General features: G+C 34.8%; 1 protein-coding gene across 1 annotated transcript; it reads right to left on the reverse strand.

Annotated features, from left to right (window-relative positions):
* Positions 1-2,891: 2,891 nt before the first annotated feature.
* Positions 2,892-5,777, reverse strand: LOC131620107 (uncharacterized). The gene is made up of 5 exons (XM_058891130.1): positions 5,400-5,777; positions 4,749-4,849; positions 3,943-4,056; positions 3,761-3,862; positions 2,892-3,278 (listed from the first exon to the last, which is right to left on the reverse strand). The coding sequence occupies exons 1-5, from the start codon at positions 5,623-5,625 to the stop codon at positions 3,108-3,110; spliced, it is 714 nt and encodes a 237-aa protein (XP_058747113.1). The 5' UTR covers positions 5,626-5,777; the 3' UTR covers positions 2,892-3,107.
* Between the last annotated feature and the right edge of the window lie 18,256 nt (positions 5,778-24,033).

A 24,033-nucleotide genomic window follows, 5' to 3' on the forward strand; every position in this document is an offset into this window, starting at 1 on the left:
CCGAAAGTCAAACCAAACATGCACTTCATTGTTTTGAGGTCAAAGCAGTTTTCCGCCGCTTTGCTTTGTTAGCTTAGCTGCGTTGAACTTTGATATTGTTTTCTTTTTTTCTTTTCTTTTTTGATTTTTTATTTAATTTTGATATTCTTTTATTTATTGGAAAAGAAGTGTTGTCTTTAACATTTCTTAATTTTGCATGATCTTCGATCCAATCGTTTAAGCAATTTACTTAATAAGTCAATGGCTTCACGCACGACCATCATGAATTAGTTTATTTGAATTACCGCTAAAACCAAAGCTGGAATTGAAAGCCAATATAGTTGGCACTTATCAAGACAGGAGTTACTCTTTTAGACTTTGTGAAGTTATTTATCAACGCTTATAAGGGCCGGCCCAACATATATGGAGGCCTAAAGTAATTTAAATTATTAAGAATAAAAATATATTTTTTATTTAAATTTTTAATTGATAAATTATTAGTTTTTAATTGATAAATTACTTATTAAAAATTTCATAATTTTTTAATTTTTAACTTTGTTTAGAATTTTATATTTTTGAATTTTTCTACTAATAAATTCTTATTTTCATTTTTTTCATTGTTAGATGTTGCACTTTTAATTTGTTTATTTAACGACACTAAACTTTACTCTTAAACTACTTTTTTTTTTTTGTCATTCAACTAAAATTTCAACGATTCGTTTTTTTTTTTTTTTGAATAGCGAAAATTCAAATATTTGGTTGACAATACTTTAAATAAAATAAAATAAATTTACAATAAAGACAAATAAAAAAACAATAATTTCAGAATAAAACAATTAAACAAAATACATATTTTATATTAAAACTAGATAAAAGAAAGTTACTATATAAATAAAATATATTTTAATCCTTTTACTAGAATTGAGAGGACACACTCTAACACAACAATATCAATTAATAAAGACTTTTAATTTGCAAAAAAAATTCAGTCATGTATACTCTCACATCTCTCAATTAAAAATATAAAAATATTCATTCATATATAAATAGTTTTGTAGTTTTTATATTTAACGCATAGTTAATCTTATTTATTACCATTTTATTAAAAAAAAAAGAATATGATAGTAATAGTGATTATAATATTTAAATGCTATAGAATATTGTTTGGACAAGATGTTACTTTAAATATAGCACTAATTGGAAAAGAGTTTGGAGGCCCTAGGCCATTGCCTTGCTCACCTACCCTTTAGGTCTGCACTGACGCTTATTTAAGTTTATTTTTGATAAATTGTAAATAAATTTTAAATAAGTTATCTTCTGCGTCGGTCAAATATTTAATGGTGGAGTCCAATCATGTATCGTTTAATAGAAATTATCTAACATGAGATTTAAGATACACTTTTCTGATCTTCGTCTTTCACTTTACTCTTAGATTTTGTAATTGACCTGATCATTTGATCGCTAATCTTGAATGTCCATTCCGCACCACCACATCATAGATCAACATCACCCTTTAATAGTTCAACACCATCAATCAACATTAAATTTAGTTCTCGCACAATGACGTTGTCGGTAGGAATTGATTTCTAATTCCTGCAATATTCCACGATCTCGATCTATAAGGCAGAACTCTATCTGAACCACCATAAGATGAAGAAGATAACCTCCTATATCTCGTTGAAAAACTCTGCTGAATTTCCTGATCTGGTACCACCTAAACCCTTCGTCGTTGATAAGATCCACAAAAAAAATTATGACAGAGATCCATCATCGGAGAGCCTTATCCAAGATCACAAAGTAAAGACAGACATACGCTAGTGTTTCGAGATCACAAGAAGGTAAATGGAATCTCAAACGCGAAGTTACAACTAGTTATAACGGTTACAGTGGCAAATCACATAATAATAGGTTCTCGTGGACGATGGGAGTTTGTGTACCGTCCTCTACAACGATACACTCGAGCAACTAGGACTCCACCAGTTAGATCTGAGTTCAAGCGGTGACAGAGGAGATCATGCGGTGACAAAGGTCTCCTAACCTTCAATAATTTCGTAACTCACCCTTGTGGAATGGAAGATTTTTCACATATTTGCTACTATCCCTTGAAGAAGGGGAAGGTGAAAGGAATGTAACTCTTATGGAATCTAACTTTTTGTTTCCTAGTAGTTTCGTGTAAGAGTGCTTTCAGCGGCATCTTTGGCAGGTCCTTTTTGGCAAAGCTGGATGTCGTGGCTTCCCTAATCCACCTTAAAGTAACATACCACATCAACGCTGAAAAGATGGTTGTACTTGATGCTAACCTGAGAGCAACAAGACGTATCCGCAAAGTTATACTAAAAAAATCTTCTCACCACCTCAACAGTGCGTGAAAACGAAGTCAGACCAATTCTAGATGGTGATTTCGAATTCGTTCAGCTCGATGATAATCCCATTAAAACCGTGAAAATAGGATCTGAACTCCACTCCGAGGTAAAAATACGTGCTAATTGAATGTCTCCAGGCTAATGCAAATCTCTTTGCCATTTTTTCCATGAAATGATCGACATTGACACTACCGATGCTTACTCATTGACACTACCGATGCTTACTCATCTGCTCCCTTGCAAAGTCCTCTATCTATACTTGGTTGTCTCTAAAAAAATCATTAGCGCTGTTCTAATCAAGGAGCAAAATTCCAACCAGAATCTAGTGTTCTTCATACAAAAGATAAAAATGGTTACGGTACAAAACACTACCAAAATTCCACTTCATACTATCATGGTTTTTTCTTTGAAAAATTTAGCCAAAAAATAATTCAGTAAAGCCTTGTTCAGCTTGCATTGTTTATAACCGAAGAAGGTAGCAAAATAAATTTTGTCTATTGATAGGAAAAAGAAACTCATATTAAATTAGACGAGTAAAGGCAGATGGAATTTTCCAGCAAATTTTAATCAAAGGCAGATATATTCAAGTTTAAGTTCTCATGCCACAACAAACAATTTATTGTGGTACGGACAATTGGATATTGACATGAAAATAAATATTTGTACATGTACAGAAGAGATACAACAACTTTTTTTGTGCATATACAGAGATACTAAGTTTATGTACAGAGTGCACAAAGAATGGTTAGAAAACCTACAATATATTTACAGAAAGTCCCATTGCCAATAGACCTTATCTACAATTCCTCCTCCACTTTTAACGGCTAGGTGGAGCGTCTCGGAAGCTGGAGGAACGCCCCATAGCAATGGTACCGCAACAGTCATGGTTAGCTTTTCATGCAAATCACCTCTGCTTGCCTTCTCTGCAGCAATCACCTGTGTGCCATATAAAATTAGCTCAAATGGTCACAAAATTTGGGTTGGCACGTTATAACAGAAAAAGTTGCAAAGTAAAAGCTTCCAGCACAAATTCACATCACAAATCACAACCCAGTAATTCTGCAGAAGAATTGAAATCATACGGAAAATGGTTTCGGGTTACAATTTCAGAACCTAAAGTCTTAGTGATTTCGTTGAAAAATGCATGGGAAACCTTATTGTTTGAGTTGGAAATTTGTTGTTGTATTGTTTTACGAGGGTATAAAAGTTTAGATGAATTAAAGAAGGTTGAAAGATGTAAAACATAACAAGATTGTGAAAGGAACTAAGATATCCTACCTTTCAAATATGTTGGGATTGTTTATCTAGTAGTGGTAAAATGTTGTGTGTGGAACACGATCTAGGTTACTTATGAACACCAGAATTAGTTATTATTTTGTTGCTAAAAGGAAAAAAGATTGTTACGTAGGATAGCCTACCTCCCCACCATGCTCCAAAACAGTATCTTCCACCACATCACTAAGCATTTCAATAGAGCGGCAGAAACCAAAAATGCAGAGCCTTCTGCTCATATCAAGTCCCTGGAAAGAGGACATTCAAATTTATAAGACGGCAAAAGATAACTCATAAAGGAGGTTAAGTCAAAAGAATAAGTACTTACATTTGTAGCTGCAATATCAAAGAGTGCACCCAGGCAAAGGCCTTGATTGGGGTCCATATAGTTACTCTCTTGATACCGTTGAAATTTTTTAGCAGTTTTGAATTTCCCTTGCTTCTGTGAAACATGAGAACCTGCTTAGCCAATCTAAAAGAATCTCTGACATTGAAATGGATTTAAACAAGAAGATGGTTCAGACTTCAGACATAATAAAGATTCAAAAGAACTACATACTTTGTCTTGGCCTTAAAAACTGATTACACGATGCCAAGTGTTCTAAATGAAAGACCTTTTTAACACGAGGGATAAAAGAGAAAAGAGTCTAACGCCGTTACAGCATCCAATATACCAAAGGAGCAAGTACATAATAAAAACTTTATAATCACAATAAGAACTATGTTGGAAATGCTAAATAGTAATAGAACTACAGACTCATCCTTCACCAATAAACAGCCTAACCTTTTAAAATAGATGGGTTCTCAACACAGTTACAAAGCATCTTGAATGAAGTAATTTTCACACCCTCTTCCAACAGAGACAAATTCCAACATAAGTTTTTAGGTGCACATTTTGTTTGGTGTAATTAATTAACGATATGAATAAAAACCCAAGCTGGCCCTTCTCCAAAATTTGTCACGATTTTGAGATCATAGATTCTTGACAAAAGATAAATGTTGCAATGTACCAAAAAGATACATACAACTCAATTTAGACATAACCAAAAACCTATCGCTGGGGGATAATAAAGGTGCTAATTGTTTAGTGTTTAAACTGAAAGCAAAATGAAATTAAAAAAGATAAAATCATACATCAGAAAACCTGGCACGACGAGGAGTCATGGAGCCTCCAATTTGGACCAGACCATCCGCAGTGAAGAAGGTAAATCTGTCCTGAGCAACCCATTGAATTTCTGTGAGAAGTCACAAACACAAACGAAACTACTGAGAATACATAAATAATTTTAAACAACGAAAAAGCCAAAAAAAAAATCTCAAAACCTCTATATAATCATATCAATTACTTTCCCTAATATAAAGAGTAAAAACTATCAGATAAAATAATCCTAACTGATGATAAAGTAAGAAAGGATATTCTTTGAACTATAAAGCATTCAATCATACTCACAAACATTTCTTAGTAACTAAGAAGCACGGACACCAAAAACACAACATCGACTTTGAGGCAATAATCTAAAACCGAAATTGGCACCGCGATTACGGTGTTGGTTTCAGACGCAGATACTGACACAAATACTCCCTCCATAACAAATTATAAGCAAATTTTACTTTATTGAATAATTAATGTATATGGTCTAAAAAGCATAATTTGCTTATAATTTGTTACATATTTAATTTGATGTAAGAACCCTAACTGGCTAATTTAATGTAGATTGATAAATACATAAAAAGAGAAAGCAACTAGAGTCTGAAATTGAAAGAAAAAGAAACAAGAAAGCTCACCAGCGTCGGAGTCAGACCAAGGGAAGAACTCGAAGGGATCTTCATCGGAGTTGTTGTTGTTGGAATGGTTGGCTTTGGGGTTGAAACGGAGAAGACGGGGTTGAGAGATAGAAGGTGATGAGAGAGGGAAAGAATTGGGATTGAATGTGAAAGGTTTTGAAGGAGATGTGGAATTGAATGGTGGAGAAGAGAATCTGAATCTGAAAAGGGTGGAAGTTTCGGCCATTGAAGAAAATGAGAGAGAGAAAAGGAGTGAACCACACGTATTGTGAAATGAAATTAGGACTAAGCGGTTGATTTTATTTGGAAAAATCGTTGGTGGTGCCGCCTGTTCGGAGAGCCATTGTCTTTGTCACTCGGTTTGAGGTGGTTATTTCTGTATGCAATTAGTATTATTGATTTTATTATTATATTGCTTGTCATTTTATCTGGCTGAGAATGATGAGAAATCCACAAGGATCTTCATATACATGTGTTTTTTTTATATTACTTCTACCCTATAGAACTACTCTTTTAATGGGACGGGGTGTGATCATAAATATTTTAGTTAAATTTTAAACCATTTCTCTATGCACTTATATACATATTCACAATTCTCCATGAAAAACTCTAAAATATATTCGAAGACATATATATTTTTAAAATAAGAGTGATTTCGGATATGTATTTCCGAAGATAATTTTTTATTTTGTAAAATTAAAGTGATTTCGGATATGTATCTCCGGAGTAACTTTTTTAAAAAAAAATGTGTCTTCGGATATGCATACCGAGGTATTTTTGACGCAAACAGCCACCACCATTGTTTACATTCTCTTCAAAACTCAATTTTTTTTACTTCAAACCCATTTCTACCAAATTCCTATCAAGACATTACTACTCCACAACTTCCATTCAAACTCCATTCAAGGCTCAAAGCTCCATTCAAGTGCTACTCAAAGTTTCAAAAATTTGTAGGATTCCACAACTCTCTACTCTAGCTCAATGTTATTAGGGCGGTTAGAAATTAGGATAATGTTTTAGATTGAAGCTATTGATGCTCAATGATAATGTTTATACCTCAAAAATTGAATTTTGTATGAGTTAGGGAAAGAAATGGAAACTGTCAAAATTTTCTCTGTGCATTTCTGAAATCACCTTTGACCAGTTTCGGATATACATTTTGTAACACCCTTCTAAACCCCCGCAGAAATTAATTAAATAAATCAGAGTAACATGCACAAGGGCGTCACAATTCATAATAAAATAAACATCATCAGTTGTATGTCATGCATTCACTGAAGAAACATCTTAACATAACTCATAAAGCAAATACCTCATGTTTAAACAGCGGAATAAATCATCAAAACTAGCATTACATCGTCAATGCTTTCAATCCTCAAAATAAATTAAACAAAACAGAGTTCTTATCATAAGCTTAAAACAACGTTTCCCCCAGTGTTACATCTATCAGAGCATGACCCGACGCTAAACAACCTATCGACTCATGAGCTAATCCTCACCAAGTCGAAGCCGATATCCTCAATCTGAAAAATATAGTGTAAGGATGAGTCTCATTCGCAATTAACAAATATTATTGCATTATAAATAACAACACATCAATAGTTATATTATTCACCCAATTCATCTATATTCAGATAGTCCACCATCACACACAACACATATTACCAATCATAACAATGAAGTACATTCAGTCATGTTATCAAATTCATGCATATGAATGCAACTGACTCTATGCATGTGGTACCAAACATCATCAATGGGAATAACCCACCGACCGATCTAACATCATCCAGATACGGCCTTGCCAGCACAGATTCCACACAATGGGAATCTTGCCCTTCACTGAATCCTCTCATCATTAGGATTCAGCCCTCATCAATGGTCATGAATGCATGCAAACATATATACAACATACTTTCATCATCATCATTCTATGAGTACCATCATCCTATACTCATTTCATCATCATCATCATCATCATTATTAAGTATGTTTATATGTATCAGCATCATTCATCACAAATCAATCATCATCCCCATCATTACAGAACATACATGTATTACACTAATCATCATCATCAAAGTAAGAATATACATGTATTCACATCTTCTAAAACAAGTCAATCATCATTGTACAATTCTCAACAATCATCACATAATCATGTTTTCAATACATCATTCATCAAGCAATAAATTCATAATTCAAAATTAATTGAAATCTACACCTTATTTTATTATTTAAACTCATACTTTATCTCATAAGGCTCGTCATACTCGAAACGGCACTACAAACGGAGTTACGGATAAAAAGTTACGCATCGTTGAACTTTCGAAGAAAATCATAAAAACATAATTTTTACACACAGAAGCCATACGAGTATGGCACCTCCCATACGAGTATCACCCAGACCCATACGCGTATCAGCTGTCCCATACGCGAATCAATAGAACTAATTTTCCACTTAGAATTTCCATACGAGTATCAACACGCCCATACGCGTATCAACAATTCCATACGCAAAACACCAGTATTTCTCCCAAAATATGCAATTTCGCACCATTCCGTTTTCCACTTGTTTTCACTCATAACAAGCTATGATTTTAAGTCTAAAACACCATCTTTTCACACATTAACATATGGTATTCATCCAATTTCATCAATCTATTATCCTATGTCAGTTTTACACATTAAAACCTAACTTTCTATCCAATTATTGGAAACCCATAACTCAGATTCAGTGTTCATGGAAGAACGCAACAACACAACAATTGATATAATACCCACAACACAAACATCAATTAACATACAATTCTATATAGAATTCACAGAGATATTCATCATTTATTCAACTTCTATTAAAATTATCCCGAAACCTAACTCTGAAATATGATCAAATTGATCCAAACAATATCCCTAATCATGCCCTATCATTCATAACACGATAAGAGATGGTAATTGGAAGAGTCCCCCCTTACCTTAGCCAAATTCTTGATTTTGGTCCTCTTCCTCTTTGGTTCCTCTTTACGTTCCTCAACTCTTCTCTTCAACTTCTCATTTTTCTCGTTCTGACTCTTTTTCCTTATTTCCCTTATTTTATGAAAACATAAAATAGTTAGTAATAGGCTTACTCACTTAGCACCCCCATACTACTAATCTCACCATCCGGCCCAATGGCCCTTAATCCATAATTCTCCAATAGTTCAACAAAATACCAATTAATTCTAAATAATAATTTAATTTCTGATTAAATTAAAATTAGAAAATATGGGGTGTTACAACTCTCCCCCACTAAAAGAGTTTTTGTCCTCGAAAACATACTTCCAATGAAAAGTTCCAGATAGGAGTCCTTCGTTTGACTCTCTAGTTCCTAAGTAACATTCCCATCAGTCGATCATCAAAATCCATCTGATGTTACCAACAGAAAACATGTCTCATACATTCAAATCTCAACTCTTACGTCATATTTGACCATCCAAAGGTGTACCACTCGTTATACCTCTAAAAGATTGACAACAATGGAACATTGAGGTAAAACCCATACAATACACCCCCTAACTGAGTAATATAATTACACAACCATGGTATGACCACACCTGATCAACACTGCAGTAAAGCATTCCATCTACCGAACGTACCAACCTTAGACACACTTTTCCATCTGAGCGATGAAATAATACTTACACTTTTCACCAACTGCTTCCTTCAAGAAACTCGATAATAACATTCATATACCATTGAATTTCAACTATCTGACTCTTCTAAAGTCATACCAGTAATTATTCAACACGTTACATTCCGCTTTTGCTGCACTATTTTGATTACTCATTACAATCATCATTACCAATTAGATTTCTTAGTTTTACCCAATTCCGACTCTCTTTACTCATTCGTTCAAGAATCCTTCTTTATCATACATGGTACTAATCTACCACTTAGCAATACTTACTCGCACTCCAAAAACAAAGTCCTGATTTACTCCCTCTATTTAAACATTTTAACCATCGGAACGAGTACACACAAGTAATTATAATCACACCCATCAGCCTCAATATACCATTTCTTACAAAATATCTCAAACTGAGTTCCGCTCTTCTCTAAGAATTAAATCAACTTCGTCCTTCTTAGAGTATAATTCCTCATTATATCTGGAATCTACAATAACATCTTAACAACGACACAAAATTATTATAGCATCATATGGTATCAACTCATCGTCTTAACTTCGCCGAATACATACTCGTTAACTACGTACAACCACAATAACATATTCATCATCTCGACAATTATTCAAAAGGGTTCTAATTCTCTGGTACAACATCCTTACATCCACTAGATTCTAAATCAAACATATAGACCAATATATATTCTCTATGTAGGCTCCTGACATATTAATTCCTCACAGCCCACGAGTAATACTCATAACACTAATCTACATACTTTCGTTGCGCGACTCTGATTACCCGTCTTAAGTCATTGTCCATTATGTTGCACTCCTTCATATTCACTTATTCATAAGTTCACACAACATGGTGAGTGATTATTCTCACGGTTTAATATCCCACACAACTTATACCATTAAGGTAACAAAACAAGTTCATCCCATTTATATGATTCCATCTACTACCAACAAGAGATTTAGGGTGATCAATTCCTAAATTTGTCAATAGATAGTCGACAATCATATTTAAGCATAAACCGTCGTTACTACATAATAGCGTCCTTTTCGAGTTTGCACTCAAACTCATTAACATCGTCATAGCCCAATAATTCACTTTGAGTCTTTACAACTCGCACGCTTCCCTCTCATTGGATATTATCGGTGAGACACCAACGTCCAAACATTTTACACAATCCGCTTCATAGTCACTTAGCATCACAGGCTTGTTAAGTACTTCTGACTTCACAATCACTAATATACTCGTACATTACTATTCATCTCGTTCCAAATCAAAATCATCATCTTAGCAAAAGACCGCGACAACATTCATAACTTGTGGTTTTACTCTAAATCCCATGACATCTTTCGCGTCCAAATATCATTCCACTCGGAATCTCCACAAAGTCTTCCTCACATCAATGGGTGTTAGAAATCTTCTACAATTCTTCTTTTATAATTCTCGTTCCAAATCAAAATCCTCATCTTAGCAAAAGACCGCGACAACATTCATAACTTGTGGTTTTACTCTAAATCCCATGACATCTTTCACGTCCAAATATCATTCCACTCGGAATCTCCACAAAGCCTTCCTCACATCAATAGGTGTTAGAAATCTTCTACAATTCTTCTTTTATACATGTCGTTGCTTTGGCATCATAAATACGACTTCAACCGTTCTAAAGTTTATTTCACCTTTACTACTAATTCAATTCTCACTAAAATCCATCGTCACTCAAATCATATTTATTACCGAACGTCTCATCAACTTATTCATCAATAACATGTTCTACTCAACTTCGTTTCCAACAATTGCAGTAGTAGGCATTCCTATTCAACAAGCTTCACGCTTCCTTAACCTACTTTGGAATCTCTCCTCATAGAATCACCTCTATTGTATTTATAACTCTCCCATAAGGTAAAACATAATTTCACCTCTTCGTAGTCTCAAACGGCACATTAATCCGACACTCGGAACTCAAGATACGCATTTTCCAATCGTTATCCAAAAATGCAACACCGACGCCATGCAGCGACACTCTAAACGATATTTCCAAAACTCCTCAAATGGTACACGTAATCTATAAAATTTCTCCTCAACAAGCCCTTTAAATATTCCTTCAATTCGTTCAACTCTGACACTGACATCCCGTTCAGTACTAACCAACAAGTCTAGTTCTAAGAGCAAGCGTAACCGCAACTTCACGTATTTCCAACATCATCCTGTCACAATTAAATATGTTACAGCTTCTGAAACCATTTTTATAACAAAGTTCATCTCGTTAGCTTTTCGACGCTTCAAACGGAACTCGAATCGGATGTCTAGAACTCTAGTTATGAATTTTCAAAGTTTCATAACGATTCAACAACTTTCCTGCGTTTTGCTTGCGGAAATTCCACTCAGAAACTCATCCTCATCAGATCAATCACATTATATACAACCCTTAAGCGACACATTCCATCGCTAAAGTTCGATTTCTGAAGCATCACGACAGCAATCCTCATTGCAAACTTGCACTAATCCTCTTCCGAGAATCAAAACTTCTCCCCCACTTCGCTCAAACCAACTCCTGCAACAAAACAAACAAGTACTGACAGTGATTCACTCACATGTCGCATACCAAGGGATAATACGCCGACAGTATTCAACTGTCGCGCAACTCAACTGACTTGACAATTGGCCGGACGGACCGACCTGCTCTGATACCACTATTGTAACACCCTTCTAAACCCCCGCGGAAATTAATTAAATAAATCAGAGTAACATGCACAAGGGCGTCACAATTCATAATAAGATAAACATCATCAGTCGTATGTCATGCATTCACTGAAGAAACATCTTAACATAACTCATAAAGAAAATATCTCATGTTTACACAGCGGAATAAATCATCAAAACTAGCTTTACATCGTCAATGCTTTCAATCCTCAAAATAAATTAAACAAAACAGAGTTCTTATCATAAGCTTAAAACAACGTTTCCCCCAATGTTACATCTATCAGAGCATGACCCGACGCTAAACAACCTATCGATTCATGAGCTAATCCTCACCAAGTCGAAGCCGTTATCCTCATTCTGAAAAATATAGTGTAAGGGTGAGTCTCATTCGCAATTAACAAATATTATTGAATTATAAATAACAACACATCAATAGTTATATTATTCACCCAATTCATCTATATTCAGATTGTCCACCATCACACACAGCACATATTACCAATCATAACAATGAAGTACATTCAGTCATGTTATCAAATTCATGCATATGAATGCAACTGACTCTATGCATGTGGTACCAAACATCATCAATGGGAATAACCCACCGACCGATCTAACATCATCCAGATACGGTCCTGCCAGCACAGATTCCACACAATGGGAATCTTGCCCTTCACTGAATCCTCTCATCATTAGGATTCAGCCCTCATCAATGGTCATGAATGCATGCAAACATATATACAACATACTTTCATCATCATCATTCTATGAGTACCATCATCCTATACTCATTTCATCATCATCATCATCATTATTAAGTATGTTTATATGTATCAGCATCATTCATCACAAATCAATCATCATCGCCATCATTACAGAACATACATGTATTACACTAATCATCATCATCAAAGTAAGAATATACATGTATTCACATCTTCTAAAACAAGTCAATCATCATTGTACAATTCTCAACAATCATCACATAATCATGTTTTCAAATATATCTTATATTGTCACATCCCATCATATATGTCAACAATATATCATCCATTAAACGAACAAAGTATTCACATCATACTCATATCATCATATGAAATATCTCATGAGCTCCATTACACAATCAAACAAATCATCATATGAATCATGTTTAAAACATAGCATGTATTGTCATATCTCATCGTATATATGTACAATACATCATTCATCAAGCAATAAATTCATAATTCAAAATTAATTGAAAGCTACACCTTATTTTATCATTTAAACTCATAGGTTATCTCATAAGGTTCATCATACTCAAAACGACACTAAAAACGGAGTTACGGATCAAAAGTTACGCATCGTTGAACTTTCGAAGAAAATCACAAAACAGAATTTTTACACACAGAAGCCATACGAGTATGGCACCTCCCATACGAGTATCACCCAGACCCATACGCGTATCAGCTGTCCCATACGCGAATCAACAGAACTAATTTTCCAATGAGAATTTCCATACGAGTATCAACACGCCCATACGCGTATGGCTTCATCCCATACGCGTATCAACAATTTCATACGCAAAACACCAGTATTTCTCCCAAAATATGCAATTTCGCACCATTCCGTTTTCCACTCGTTTTCACTCATAACAAGCTATGATTTTAAGTCTAAAACACCATCTTTTCACACATTAACATATGGTATTCATCCAATTTCATCAATCTATTATCCTATGTCAGTTTTACACATTAAAACCTAACTTTCTATCCAATTATTGGAAACCCATAACTCAGATTCAGTGTTCATGGAAGAATGCAACAACACAATAATTGATACAATACCCACAGCACAAACATCAATTAACATACAATTCTATATAGAATTCACAGAGGTATTCATCAATTATTCAACTTCTATTAAAATTATCCCGAAACCTAACTCTGAAATATGATCAAATTGACCCAAACAATATCCCTAATCATGCCCTATCATTCATAACACGATAAGAGATGGTAATTGGAAGAGTCCCCCCTTACCTTAGCCAAATTCTTGATTTTGGTCCTCTTCCTCTTTGGTTCCTCTTTACGTTCCTCAAGTCTTCTCTTCAACTTCTCATTTTTCACGTTCTGACTCTTTTTCCTTATTTCCCTTATTTTATGAAAACATAAAATAGTTAGTAATGGGCTTACTCACTTAGCACCCACATACTACTAATCTCACCATCCGACCCAATGGCCCTTAATCCATAATTCTCCAATAATTCAACAAAATACCAATTAATTCTAAATAATAATTTAATTTCTGATTAAATTAAAATTAGAAAATATGGGGTGTTACACATTTTTGAAATTTGCTCTCAGTTGTTTTTTTTTTATTTTCAATTTTGATTTCATCATACTCTTACCTGTGGTATTTTTTTCAAGAAAATGACTGACAACCAGGTACCGACTGATCGACTTAGACAGGGGAGACAAACACATACAGCCTTTGCTCAACGCGAGAGAGCTGCACAACAAGGAGTGACTCGGGGACAGGGTCGAGTCCGAGTCCCGATCTAAATGGATGAGGCGCCTGCAAGATCCTCATCTACACCGAGGAGTCGGCTGTCTCGGGCGTCTTCCTCTCGTGAGGTTAGTCGAGGGGAGGAGGAGGAGAAGGTACCCGAGGTTCACCCTGAGCACGACGATGATTCCCAGGACGCACAAGATGGCGGCTACTCGGGCGGGCCTTCAGACACGTCCATTTTGATATAATATCATGACCATGCCGCTCGACATAACTTGGACGACGAGGTTCATTTTTTTATTGCACTTTCTAATTTAACCGTTTTAATTGTAAATAGTCAAAATGAATTCAAACGGTTTTACCAACATTGTTGTTTTTTTTGTTGTGACAGGAGCAAACGCCCATAAAATCCGTGAACCATTCACGGAAAACATTTGATCTGTTTAAACCGCAGGCTCAATGGTTTAATGATATCGTAGTTGAATCCGGACTTGGCAGGTTATGCATGATCATGTATAGTACCATAAGCCACGACATGAAGGGGGCATTTTCTGAATGCTGGCACAAGAAGACATCGTCTTTCCACTTTCCTGTTGGAGAGTTAACGATCACCCTTTACAATGTGGTCTGTCTGCTCCACCTGCCGATCATTGGGAGGTTATTAGATCATTCTCGGATATAGCGAGTTGAGGCCATCGAGTGGATGGTGGATTGTCTGGGTATGGATCCATATCTGGCCGATTATGAGTGCAGAGCGACAAGTGAGCCGCATATCCGATTCTCCAGCTTGAAAGAGCTTTATGTGAACCATTTGGTGGAGGCAGCGGAGTCCGAGGAGGAGGGTGATGGTGTTTTTTGTTGAGTACCACCGAGCTTGCGCCTTGCGGTGTTAGTTCATGTTCTTGGTTGGCACGTCTCTCTTTGTGGACAAATGTGTAACCTACGTAGACAGGACATACCTCTGGTACTTTATTGATTTGACTACAGTTCACGAATGGAACTGGGGGCCGCCATTCTGGTATACCTCTACCAGAAGTTGAATGAAGCATGCAAGTGGAGGACCAGACAGTTGACTGGCTCTTGCACACTCCTCACGGTACATTTATTTTTAATTATATCACATTTATTATGTTATTTATTAACATGTACTAACATATTATCGTATTTGTGTTTCAGAGCTGGATTATCTCATACTTCCACCGCATCCATGACTACGATCCTGATCCTTTGTACGCTGACGCCATGCCCAGGGCGGCACGATGTCCTCCATAGAGGGGATCAGAAAGTGGGGTCATATCGTGTATACCTCGATCGTACTACTCACGATGACATCCAGTGGACGCTCCTTAGTGAATACGGTGATGTTGTCCTATTCGACCGCATCGTATTATATTTTGGATGGTTGGCATGAGGGGCCAACACCATGGTCAGATATCTGTCGGAGTGGTACATGAGACAGTTTGGACGTGAGCAGATTATTCCGAGATCTCCATTTGAGGCTGCTCTCGACATAATTACCTTCCGAGATCTTGTAACACCCCAATTTACCCCGTCGAATATTAAGAAAATCAGAGTAGTTCTTTTACATAATTTTAAACATGAAATTAAGATGTTACACATCACATTAAATCATATATCATAAAACAACTTCTCATTTTACTTAAGCAGATACATAACACTTTTATTTGAATGAACCAAAGTACACTTCATAAATACTAAACTTCGCATTTTCATACACAGCGGAAATAATTCATGTTCATGTTATCAAAACAATGTTTACATCAATACGCAACGACTAAACATCCATCCCTTCCCGAGTGTTACGTATCAGAGCAAGACCCGACTCAACAGAAGCAACGGAAGACTAACATCTTATAATCTATTCCGAAAGCGCATTAATCTTCTTAACCTGCACGTTACCAACATTGGGGTAACATTCAAACAGAAGGGGTAAGATATCGAACCATATAAACGAGAGTATGATAAACAATATGCATTAGAGTTCGAGTATAATAAAATCATCACTTCACAGCATTAACATCGCCATTCACATCATAATATCCAACAAGCAACTCACATCATAATTCAAGTCACAATACCTCACATACATTCATAAAATCAAATCATAACACTTCACAATTACATCACACGTATGCACAACAAAATGCGACACTAACAATGCACATGCATGTGGTACCCAGGGCTTCAGCCCCCATCGCCAATTGCCAGTTATTAAAGGCACATTAAAACAGGCATAAGCCTTCGTCACTGTTTTGCCAATTCAGGTCGTCACAAAAATATGCAATCATGCGACTCGATGAATGCAACATTATAAAATATAATCACTAAAACAATCGTCACGAGGCATACGCCTATATCATAGATAATTATAAATAATTAGAGGTAATTTCATCATCACTTTAATTCATGCACTTTGCAATAATCACAAAACAATAGCATTTGCATCGTCACTGGCCATAGGCCTAATCTTAATATCAAAACCTCACAACAACATTTAGCGACAACAACCAGTCACCACAACATCAAAACATCACAACAATTCAACAACAATGCAAAAGCATCACAACATATCAACAACAACGACAAGGATATCACAACAAATCAATATGATTAATTCCACAACTCTTCATATATTTTCAACAATTATTTAACACGTCAATTCGACCCAAAACAACCTATACACATTGTTATACCCCAAAATTTGCCCGCATCTTTTTTCAAGAAAACTCCAATCTGGAAATTAAGAGTCTCATATAATCATGGATTTTTATTTCAACAAATATCCTGACATATGAAATACTTAGTTTTTAGAATTTTTCTTATACAGTAATTTGGCTTGCAGTTGAATTTATTCTTACGCAAATGCCAAATACTGTTTATTACTTCACACATGCTATTTATTTATTTACAGATAAATAGTACTGGCACAATTGGTACAGAGTTAAATCTTTTTGCAGGCGCCGAATCAGGAAACTCAGACTATACTAGTAATAAGTATTATTATTATTATCTTTTGTTTCCCACTAATTTTTGTACTATATTCCATTATTTTCAAAAATCTTTTCAAATCTCTTTTCCAAAAAATCAAATCCTAACTTTATTCTCTACATCTCTCTTTTTCCCAACACTATCATACACTTTCTTTCAAATCTTACTTCCACTCAAATTTTCCTTTTGTACGGAATCACATCATTCCCCAACGTCTCTATCCTTCTTTCCATTCTATAAATACCTCTCATTTTCTCTTAAAAATCTCACATCAAATTCTAATTCATCTCTCAAATTTCTACTTCATAATCCATCCTTTCTTCTTCCCCGACAAAATGGCAAAGCGGTGGGAAACGTGTTTTCTTATGGTCATCACCATTGCTACGGTGATCATGTCTTTCTTCTGTCTACATAGCCCGGAACACTGTGGACCTGGGATGCTTATGCTCCCAATCATCTACATGTTACTATTTGTAGCATGGGTTATCAATCGTCATTCTTAAAATTTGCCGTATTTCTTATTTCTTAAATGTACCGTTTATTCGTCGTACTGTTCAATATAGTATGTAATATTTGTACTGTCAGTATTAAATGTTGTACTATTTGTCATAATATTGCTTAATTACTCAGATAATATTTTGTGTGTTTTCTGCCAGTCAAATATTCATTTTTCTGTGCATTAAATGATTTTCAGGGTTATTATCGGTAATTTTGCTCGCGTACAATAAATATTAGTTATTTATTATGTCTGTTTTTTTTAACAAGTCATGTAAATAAACTTTCATTTTTCACATAAAACAAAAACAACAAAAGAAAATTAACTTTGACTGTTGATTTTTCATTCTAACTGCTACGTCAATACCTGAACAGTCAGCTGACAGCCAAACTGCTGGCAGTACAATTCTCAGTGTTTTGTACCATCAATCAAATCAATCTTTCACAATTCAAAATTCCAAGATTTTTGTTCTAGAAGTCTTCTGAATATCACGCGATTAGCAGAGACTCAACACTGCACAAAAATCAGGTATGCTTAACTGTCTCCTACACAAACAGTCCCTGACTAGGGTTTTCTTGTTTTTACAGGGGAAACAAGCTTTTGAGACCTCAAATGGATTTCATGCACATCCATATATCTCAAAGTACCATCATACAAATTTTCAAACTTCAATTCACTCAGACGCACCGTCAGCAGCTCAAACAGTCAACAGACGACCCGTTTGACCAAAAAAGTCAACAAACAGTCAAAAATGAAATTTTTTTGTCAAAGTCCATATTTTCTCAAAGGATTCATCATTTGATCATTGGATGATCATAATTCATCAAGGAAAGATAAAAAATCAACAAAACCCTAAGATTCAAAATTAGGGTTTTTGCCTGAAAAGTCAACTCAACTTTGACTGGTCATAACTCTCTCATCCTTCATCCAAAAAATTCAAACCAAAGCTCATTTTGAAGGAAATTCAATTATCTTTCAAATGCAATTGATCCCATGGTCATTGCATTCACCATTTGGAAAATATGACCAAAGACATTACAGGTCATTTTCAAATTCAACAAAAAGACACTTTTTTCAAAAGGACACACAAGGAGCATCAAAAATCATTTTGACATGAGACCAAAGGCATTGGTTAGAGGACTCTTTTAGGTTTCCAAAAAGTGCAAGATCTCCTTCATATGACAAAAATTGAGGGATTTACACCTTGTTGAAGTTGGCTAAATTTTGGGAAAATGCATGAAATCAACATTGCTCAAAAATGTATTTTTTCCAAATGGGGCCAAGTTTTCATGGTTCAAACATCATTTCCATAATATTATGGGCCTCCCACGACCAAGACAAGGCCCACACCTTTTTTTATCCATTTTTTTTCTTAATTTTATCTTATTTTAAGATTAAATTAAAAGGAAAATGAATGGATAATGGGTAGCTTACAATCCAAGCATGACTCACCCAAGGAATCTCTGATTTTCTGCAGAGAATTGAAGAGCAAGGCAAGAGCATTGAAGAGAAGAAGACTTGGTCAATAATTCAAAGGTTTTTAATATAAAAAATCAAGAATTCCACAAAGGCAACTAGATGCTTCTTGGCTTCAATTCTAAGCACAACATAGTCTATATAAAGGCTATAACACTTCACAATCAAGGGAGACAGAAATCAGAGCCATTCTTATGCTTGTACCATGCTTGTAACCACTTAAACTTTTCAAAGAAATTTCAAATTCGAATTTTTAGTTTAATACATTTTCAATATAAACTAAACACTTAAACACCTTCCTCAAGCATTACTGAACATATCTCAATCATTTCCAAGTCCTGAAACCTCATAAATCGAGCTACCTAGGCCACGGTTTGTTCAAACTAAAACTAACTTATATCTCATAATCCATGCATGTTTAGCAAGATGTAGACATATATTTGTGTTTGGTTTGAGGTCCTAATCGTTTCTGGAAACTTAATTGAAGTTTGGACGCCTATACGAGGAACCACCATTTTAGGGTTCTTACTTTCAAATTTAGGGTTTTATGATCCATGCAAAATTACAAGTTCTAAATAGCACCATTAAACTCGCGTGAACAATACGAACTTAACCATGGCATCGCGCCAAATTTATACTCATGTTTGCTTGCATTCGCTATTATCACCAGGTGTAAAAGATTGGAGTTTTTACACCACCTGCAAATGAACGGTGTAAAAGCCCATCTGAAGGTTGAAGATGATGCGTGGCGTCCTCTGATTGGCTGGGAGGCGCGCGCGTGATTTTTTAAACTGACCTTGGATTCAGTGTTTTGCAGGTGTTCCACGTGCTATGGTCCCTCATGCTTTCCACCATCTGATCCATCCATCTCCTAATCCAACGCGCCAGATCATGCAGCTACATCATGTTCCCTCACATGCATACCACATCTGATTAGTATCCTTTTATTTTCTATTTTTATTTTAATTTCTTTGTTAAATTAATTAAAAATAGTTTCAAAAATCCAAAAAATACACAAAAAATATTTTTAGACTTTTAAAATAATATATTATTTTCTGAAATAAAAATATTTTATTTTTCTTCATAATTCCAATATTTTGCATAATTAATTAGTATATATTTATATATTTGCTTTTTAATTATTCTTAACCAATCAAAAAGTCATAAAAAAATTGTTCTTTATATTAAATATTGTTTATATATTATAAACTAATTTTGTACATATTTAGGATAATTTTCTCTTTAAGTTTAATTATTTGTATAATTATTTGCATAATTATGTCTTAATTAACTTAATAAACTTCAAATCAATTTCAAAAATTCCAAAAAAATTAGTTTTGTTTTAAAATTAATTAACAAGCATTTTGAACATATTTTGAACTTAATTTTTAGGTTTAAAATTTATTTTCATCTTTTCCCTCATTTTATTTTAATTAATCATGCATTAATCATAATTAAAATAAATCATAAAAAATCCAAAAACATGCCTTTTATTTTTCTTGCAATTTAAATTCCTAGATAAATGTATAGGTTGTCAAAATCATGTAAATAGGCTAGTTTACATTCCCTGCACAATCGATGTAATAGCGTAGATTTACTTTCCGCACTTTACATTTCCGCATTTTAATTTCCAGCAAATATAAACTGCGTGTATGTCAAAGATAAAATTGAACCGTTAGATCACTAACTTCAAAAATAAAATATCTGAATACAAACACAATCACACTTGCACCTTTTAAGGTAATCCCTTCTCATTCTTTTCAAAATCAAAGTCAAAATTCTACTGTTTCGAGTACATTCCATAATTATTCAGGCAATTCTCGTCCAAAACCGGTTAATTCAATTATCGGTTAAGTTCATTAACAGTTCTAAGCGGTACAACTTCCTCAATTCTCAATATCACTACCAAGTCTCGGTTATTAAAACTCTTCCTGCTACCAAACAGTTCTGCTGCTATTTTTTTACCCTACTATTGTTATTATTCTTCTGTCATCAAAACAAACTATACTGTTATCTAATATTTTTCTGCTAAAAAGATCTCAACCATGCTGCCAAACATCTTTCACATATTCACTCATATATAGTCTAAAAGTATGTTAATTAATTACTGGTATAATTATCCCAACCACTTCAAGTATATAACTTTCTAGTCAAAATAATAAATGTTCCTAAGATTCAATACACACATGTGCCTGCTACCAGCAAATGTTTTTCTGTTATAAGCCTCAAACCATGCTATAGTCAGGAGGCGCATACATTACTGCTACTTTGATTTTACTACTACTAGATCATTGCAGCTATTATTTATCCACCTTGGTTAAGTATATTTTCTGATGTGATCATGCCAATTAATCAAGTATAACAGTTATTAAACCATGCTAGTATGTTTTCCTAAGGTGAAATCCATTACATACCTGTACATCCTGCTACATAATTGAAATTCTGGTGTCAGATATGAGATGTCGAATGAGATGTCACGACACGATATCTGAGTTATGAACAAGTATAATCACATTAGTAGTAATTGTGCACAAAGTAAATAACACCACAATGTGTTTACTCAGTTCGAAACAATCCTTCCTACTCTGGGGGCTACTAAGCCAGGATAAAATCAATATCCGATAGTATCAATTCGAAGTTAAACAGTCCCAATTTACCCTTATCACTTAATCACTACCCTTCCTATGATTTCTACCTAAGTCTCACCTAGGTATGAGGCCGTCCTCAAATCCCTTCAAGTCACAATCCCGTGACAAAATAAAAATCTCAAAGAAAAAAATAACCAACCTACTCCTCGATGCTTCAAAACTTACGAGGATGCAAATACTCTCCTTGCTTAAAAGCTTCGGAGATCAAACAACATTCAACACCTAAAGGTTTGTGAATGTACACAGTGGATCACACAAAAATAAGGATTCCTAAACCCTAAAATAAACAATATCAGTTCCACGCCTAAACTAGGTTACAACCCTTCTATATATAGATAATTCTATTCTGGGCTGGGCTTCAAAAACGCAGCAGCGAGGCTTCTAAAAGTCTGCTACTTGTTCTCCAAGAAATTAGGACTTCAATCCAATCTTTCCTATAATGTCTCCAATCAAAGACACCGTGGAAATTTTCTTGATTGAATCCAACTTGGCAAAAATATCAGCTTGATTGATTTCTTCGAATATTCTGAGCTGATTTAAAGATTCTTGTTGCAAATAATAACGCCTGATCCAATGGCCAGATCAACTTTCTGTAGCCAGGATGTCATGACATCTTCTTCAACATGTTGAAGTCTGAATGCTAAGTCATATAGCATCTCTTCCAACATGATCTTCCTTAGAGTGTTTTAGCAAAATGTATGCCAACAATCAGAGATCCTTCAATAATAAAGAAACAAACAAAATTGAGTGGCCCTCTGTCCCCATGTACAAGGGCTCCCGCCCCCTATTCATTTCTCACCAAAGGCGTCCGCCCCTTATATCTAAAGGCCCCCCTCTCCACCAATTTCTCTATGTGGCGTCCGCCCCTTAGTAGGTGGCCCCCCTTATTTTCTTCTTCTTCTTCTTCTTCGTTCATCCATAGACCTATATTATTCTACAAAAATGCCACACCCTCAGTAATTCACCAATTCACAGAAAATTCAATATTCACACCATCATCGATTCAATTATGTCAGCACAATTTTCATTCACATAATCATAGTCAACACAGGTGGTTAATATCAGCAAGGCAACAATTCATTAAGCGATCCTTTCCAGAAACTTCACAAAATAATAACACACCAAAATATACATCATAGAGATAAAATCTATAATCTCAAATACAGTTTATCATATTCCTGGTTATAGAGATCGAACCCCAACCTTACCTTGGATTGGAGAGCGCTCTACAATTTCCAGTCGAATCCGAACTTCATTGTCATTTCCAACTTTTTTGCCCTCTTCTGAAATGTTCCTCTTCACAACAACTTTTCTTTCTTCCTCTTATTTTATTTTTCTTCAGCTAGCAAGTTCTTTGTACCTTCACCAAACCCTTGTTTTCTTGATAGCACATCCAACAAAACGTACTGATACTTCCCCTTTCTCTTTTATCCTATTGACCAAATAACAATACTATTACATTCGACCTAATATTCACACCTCCCCTTTCTTGCTTCAACCAACACAAAGCAAGCCCATCATAGTCACAATAATATTATTCTAATGTTATTTCTCCGATTTAATCAACCAATAACGCGACGATTTAAATCGACACTTCCCAACTTTAATAATTAAATCATAATGCTTACTTCGAAAATATTCCGAAACTATTTACTTAAATAATTTTAGTTGCTACGGTGCTCCGATTGTAACAATACAATGTTGTTGTTTTTAAAAAATGAAGGACTCTGAGCAAATTTTAGATATGCATATCCGAAGTAGGTTCATGGTATTTTCGGATATGCATATCTGAAATATTTAAAAAAAAGTTCAAACAAGGGTGATTTCAGATATGCATATCCGAAATAATTGAAAATGAAATAAGGGTGCCTTCAGATATGCATATCCGAAGGGTATTTTTGAGGTTTTTAGGGGTGTTTCCACCCTATATGGGTGTACAAAGAAATTGTCTAATTTTATGTAGTATTGTTGTATCCTAATTTTTGACCCTGAGATCCCATATCATTTTGTGCATAGTGTGGTCATCATCATCATTGTCCATATATCATTTTCTAACCAAATATACAAAAAAAAAGATTGTGTTTTGCTTGTTACTTGTTTCCCAAGGTAGGTGGCTGATCAGGAGACTCAAGAAAGATTAG

Source organism: Vicia villosa, linkage group LG1, assembly GCF_029867415.1.
Source record: "Vicia villosa cultivar HV-30 ecotype Madison, WI linkage group LG1, Vvil1.0, whole genome shotgun sequence".
NCBI classification, from domain to species: Eukaryota; Viridiplantae; Streptophyta; class Magnoliopsida; order Fabales; family Fabaceae; genus Vicia; species Vicia villosa.

What these genes read in the sequence shown, in the direction of transcription:
- LOC131620107 (XM_058891130.1), bottom strand. Translation starts at nt 5,625, where the DNA reads ATGGCCGAAACTTCCACCCTTTTCAGATTCAGATTCTCTTCTCCACCA. An exon ending in TTGATATTGCAGCTACAAAT is followed by an intron (nt 3,863 to 3,942) that starts GTAAGTACTTAT and finishes TCCTCTTTCCAG; the next exon opens with GGACTTGATATGAGCAGAAG. An exon ending in TTTTGGAGCATGGTGGGGAG is followed by an intron (nt 3,279 to 3,760) that starts GTAGGCTATCCT and finishes TATGGCACACAG; the next exon opens with GTGATTGCTGCAGAGAAGGC.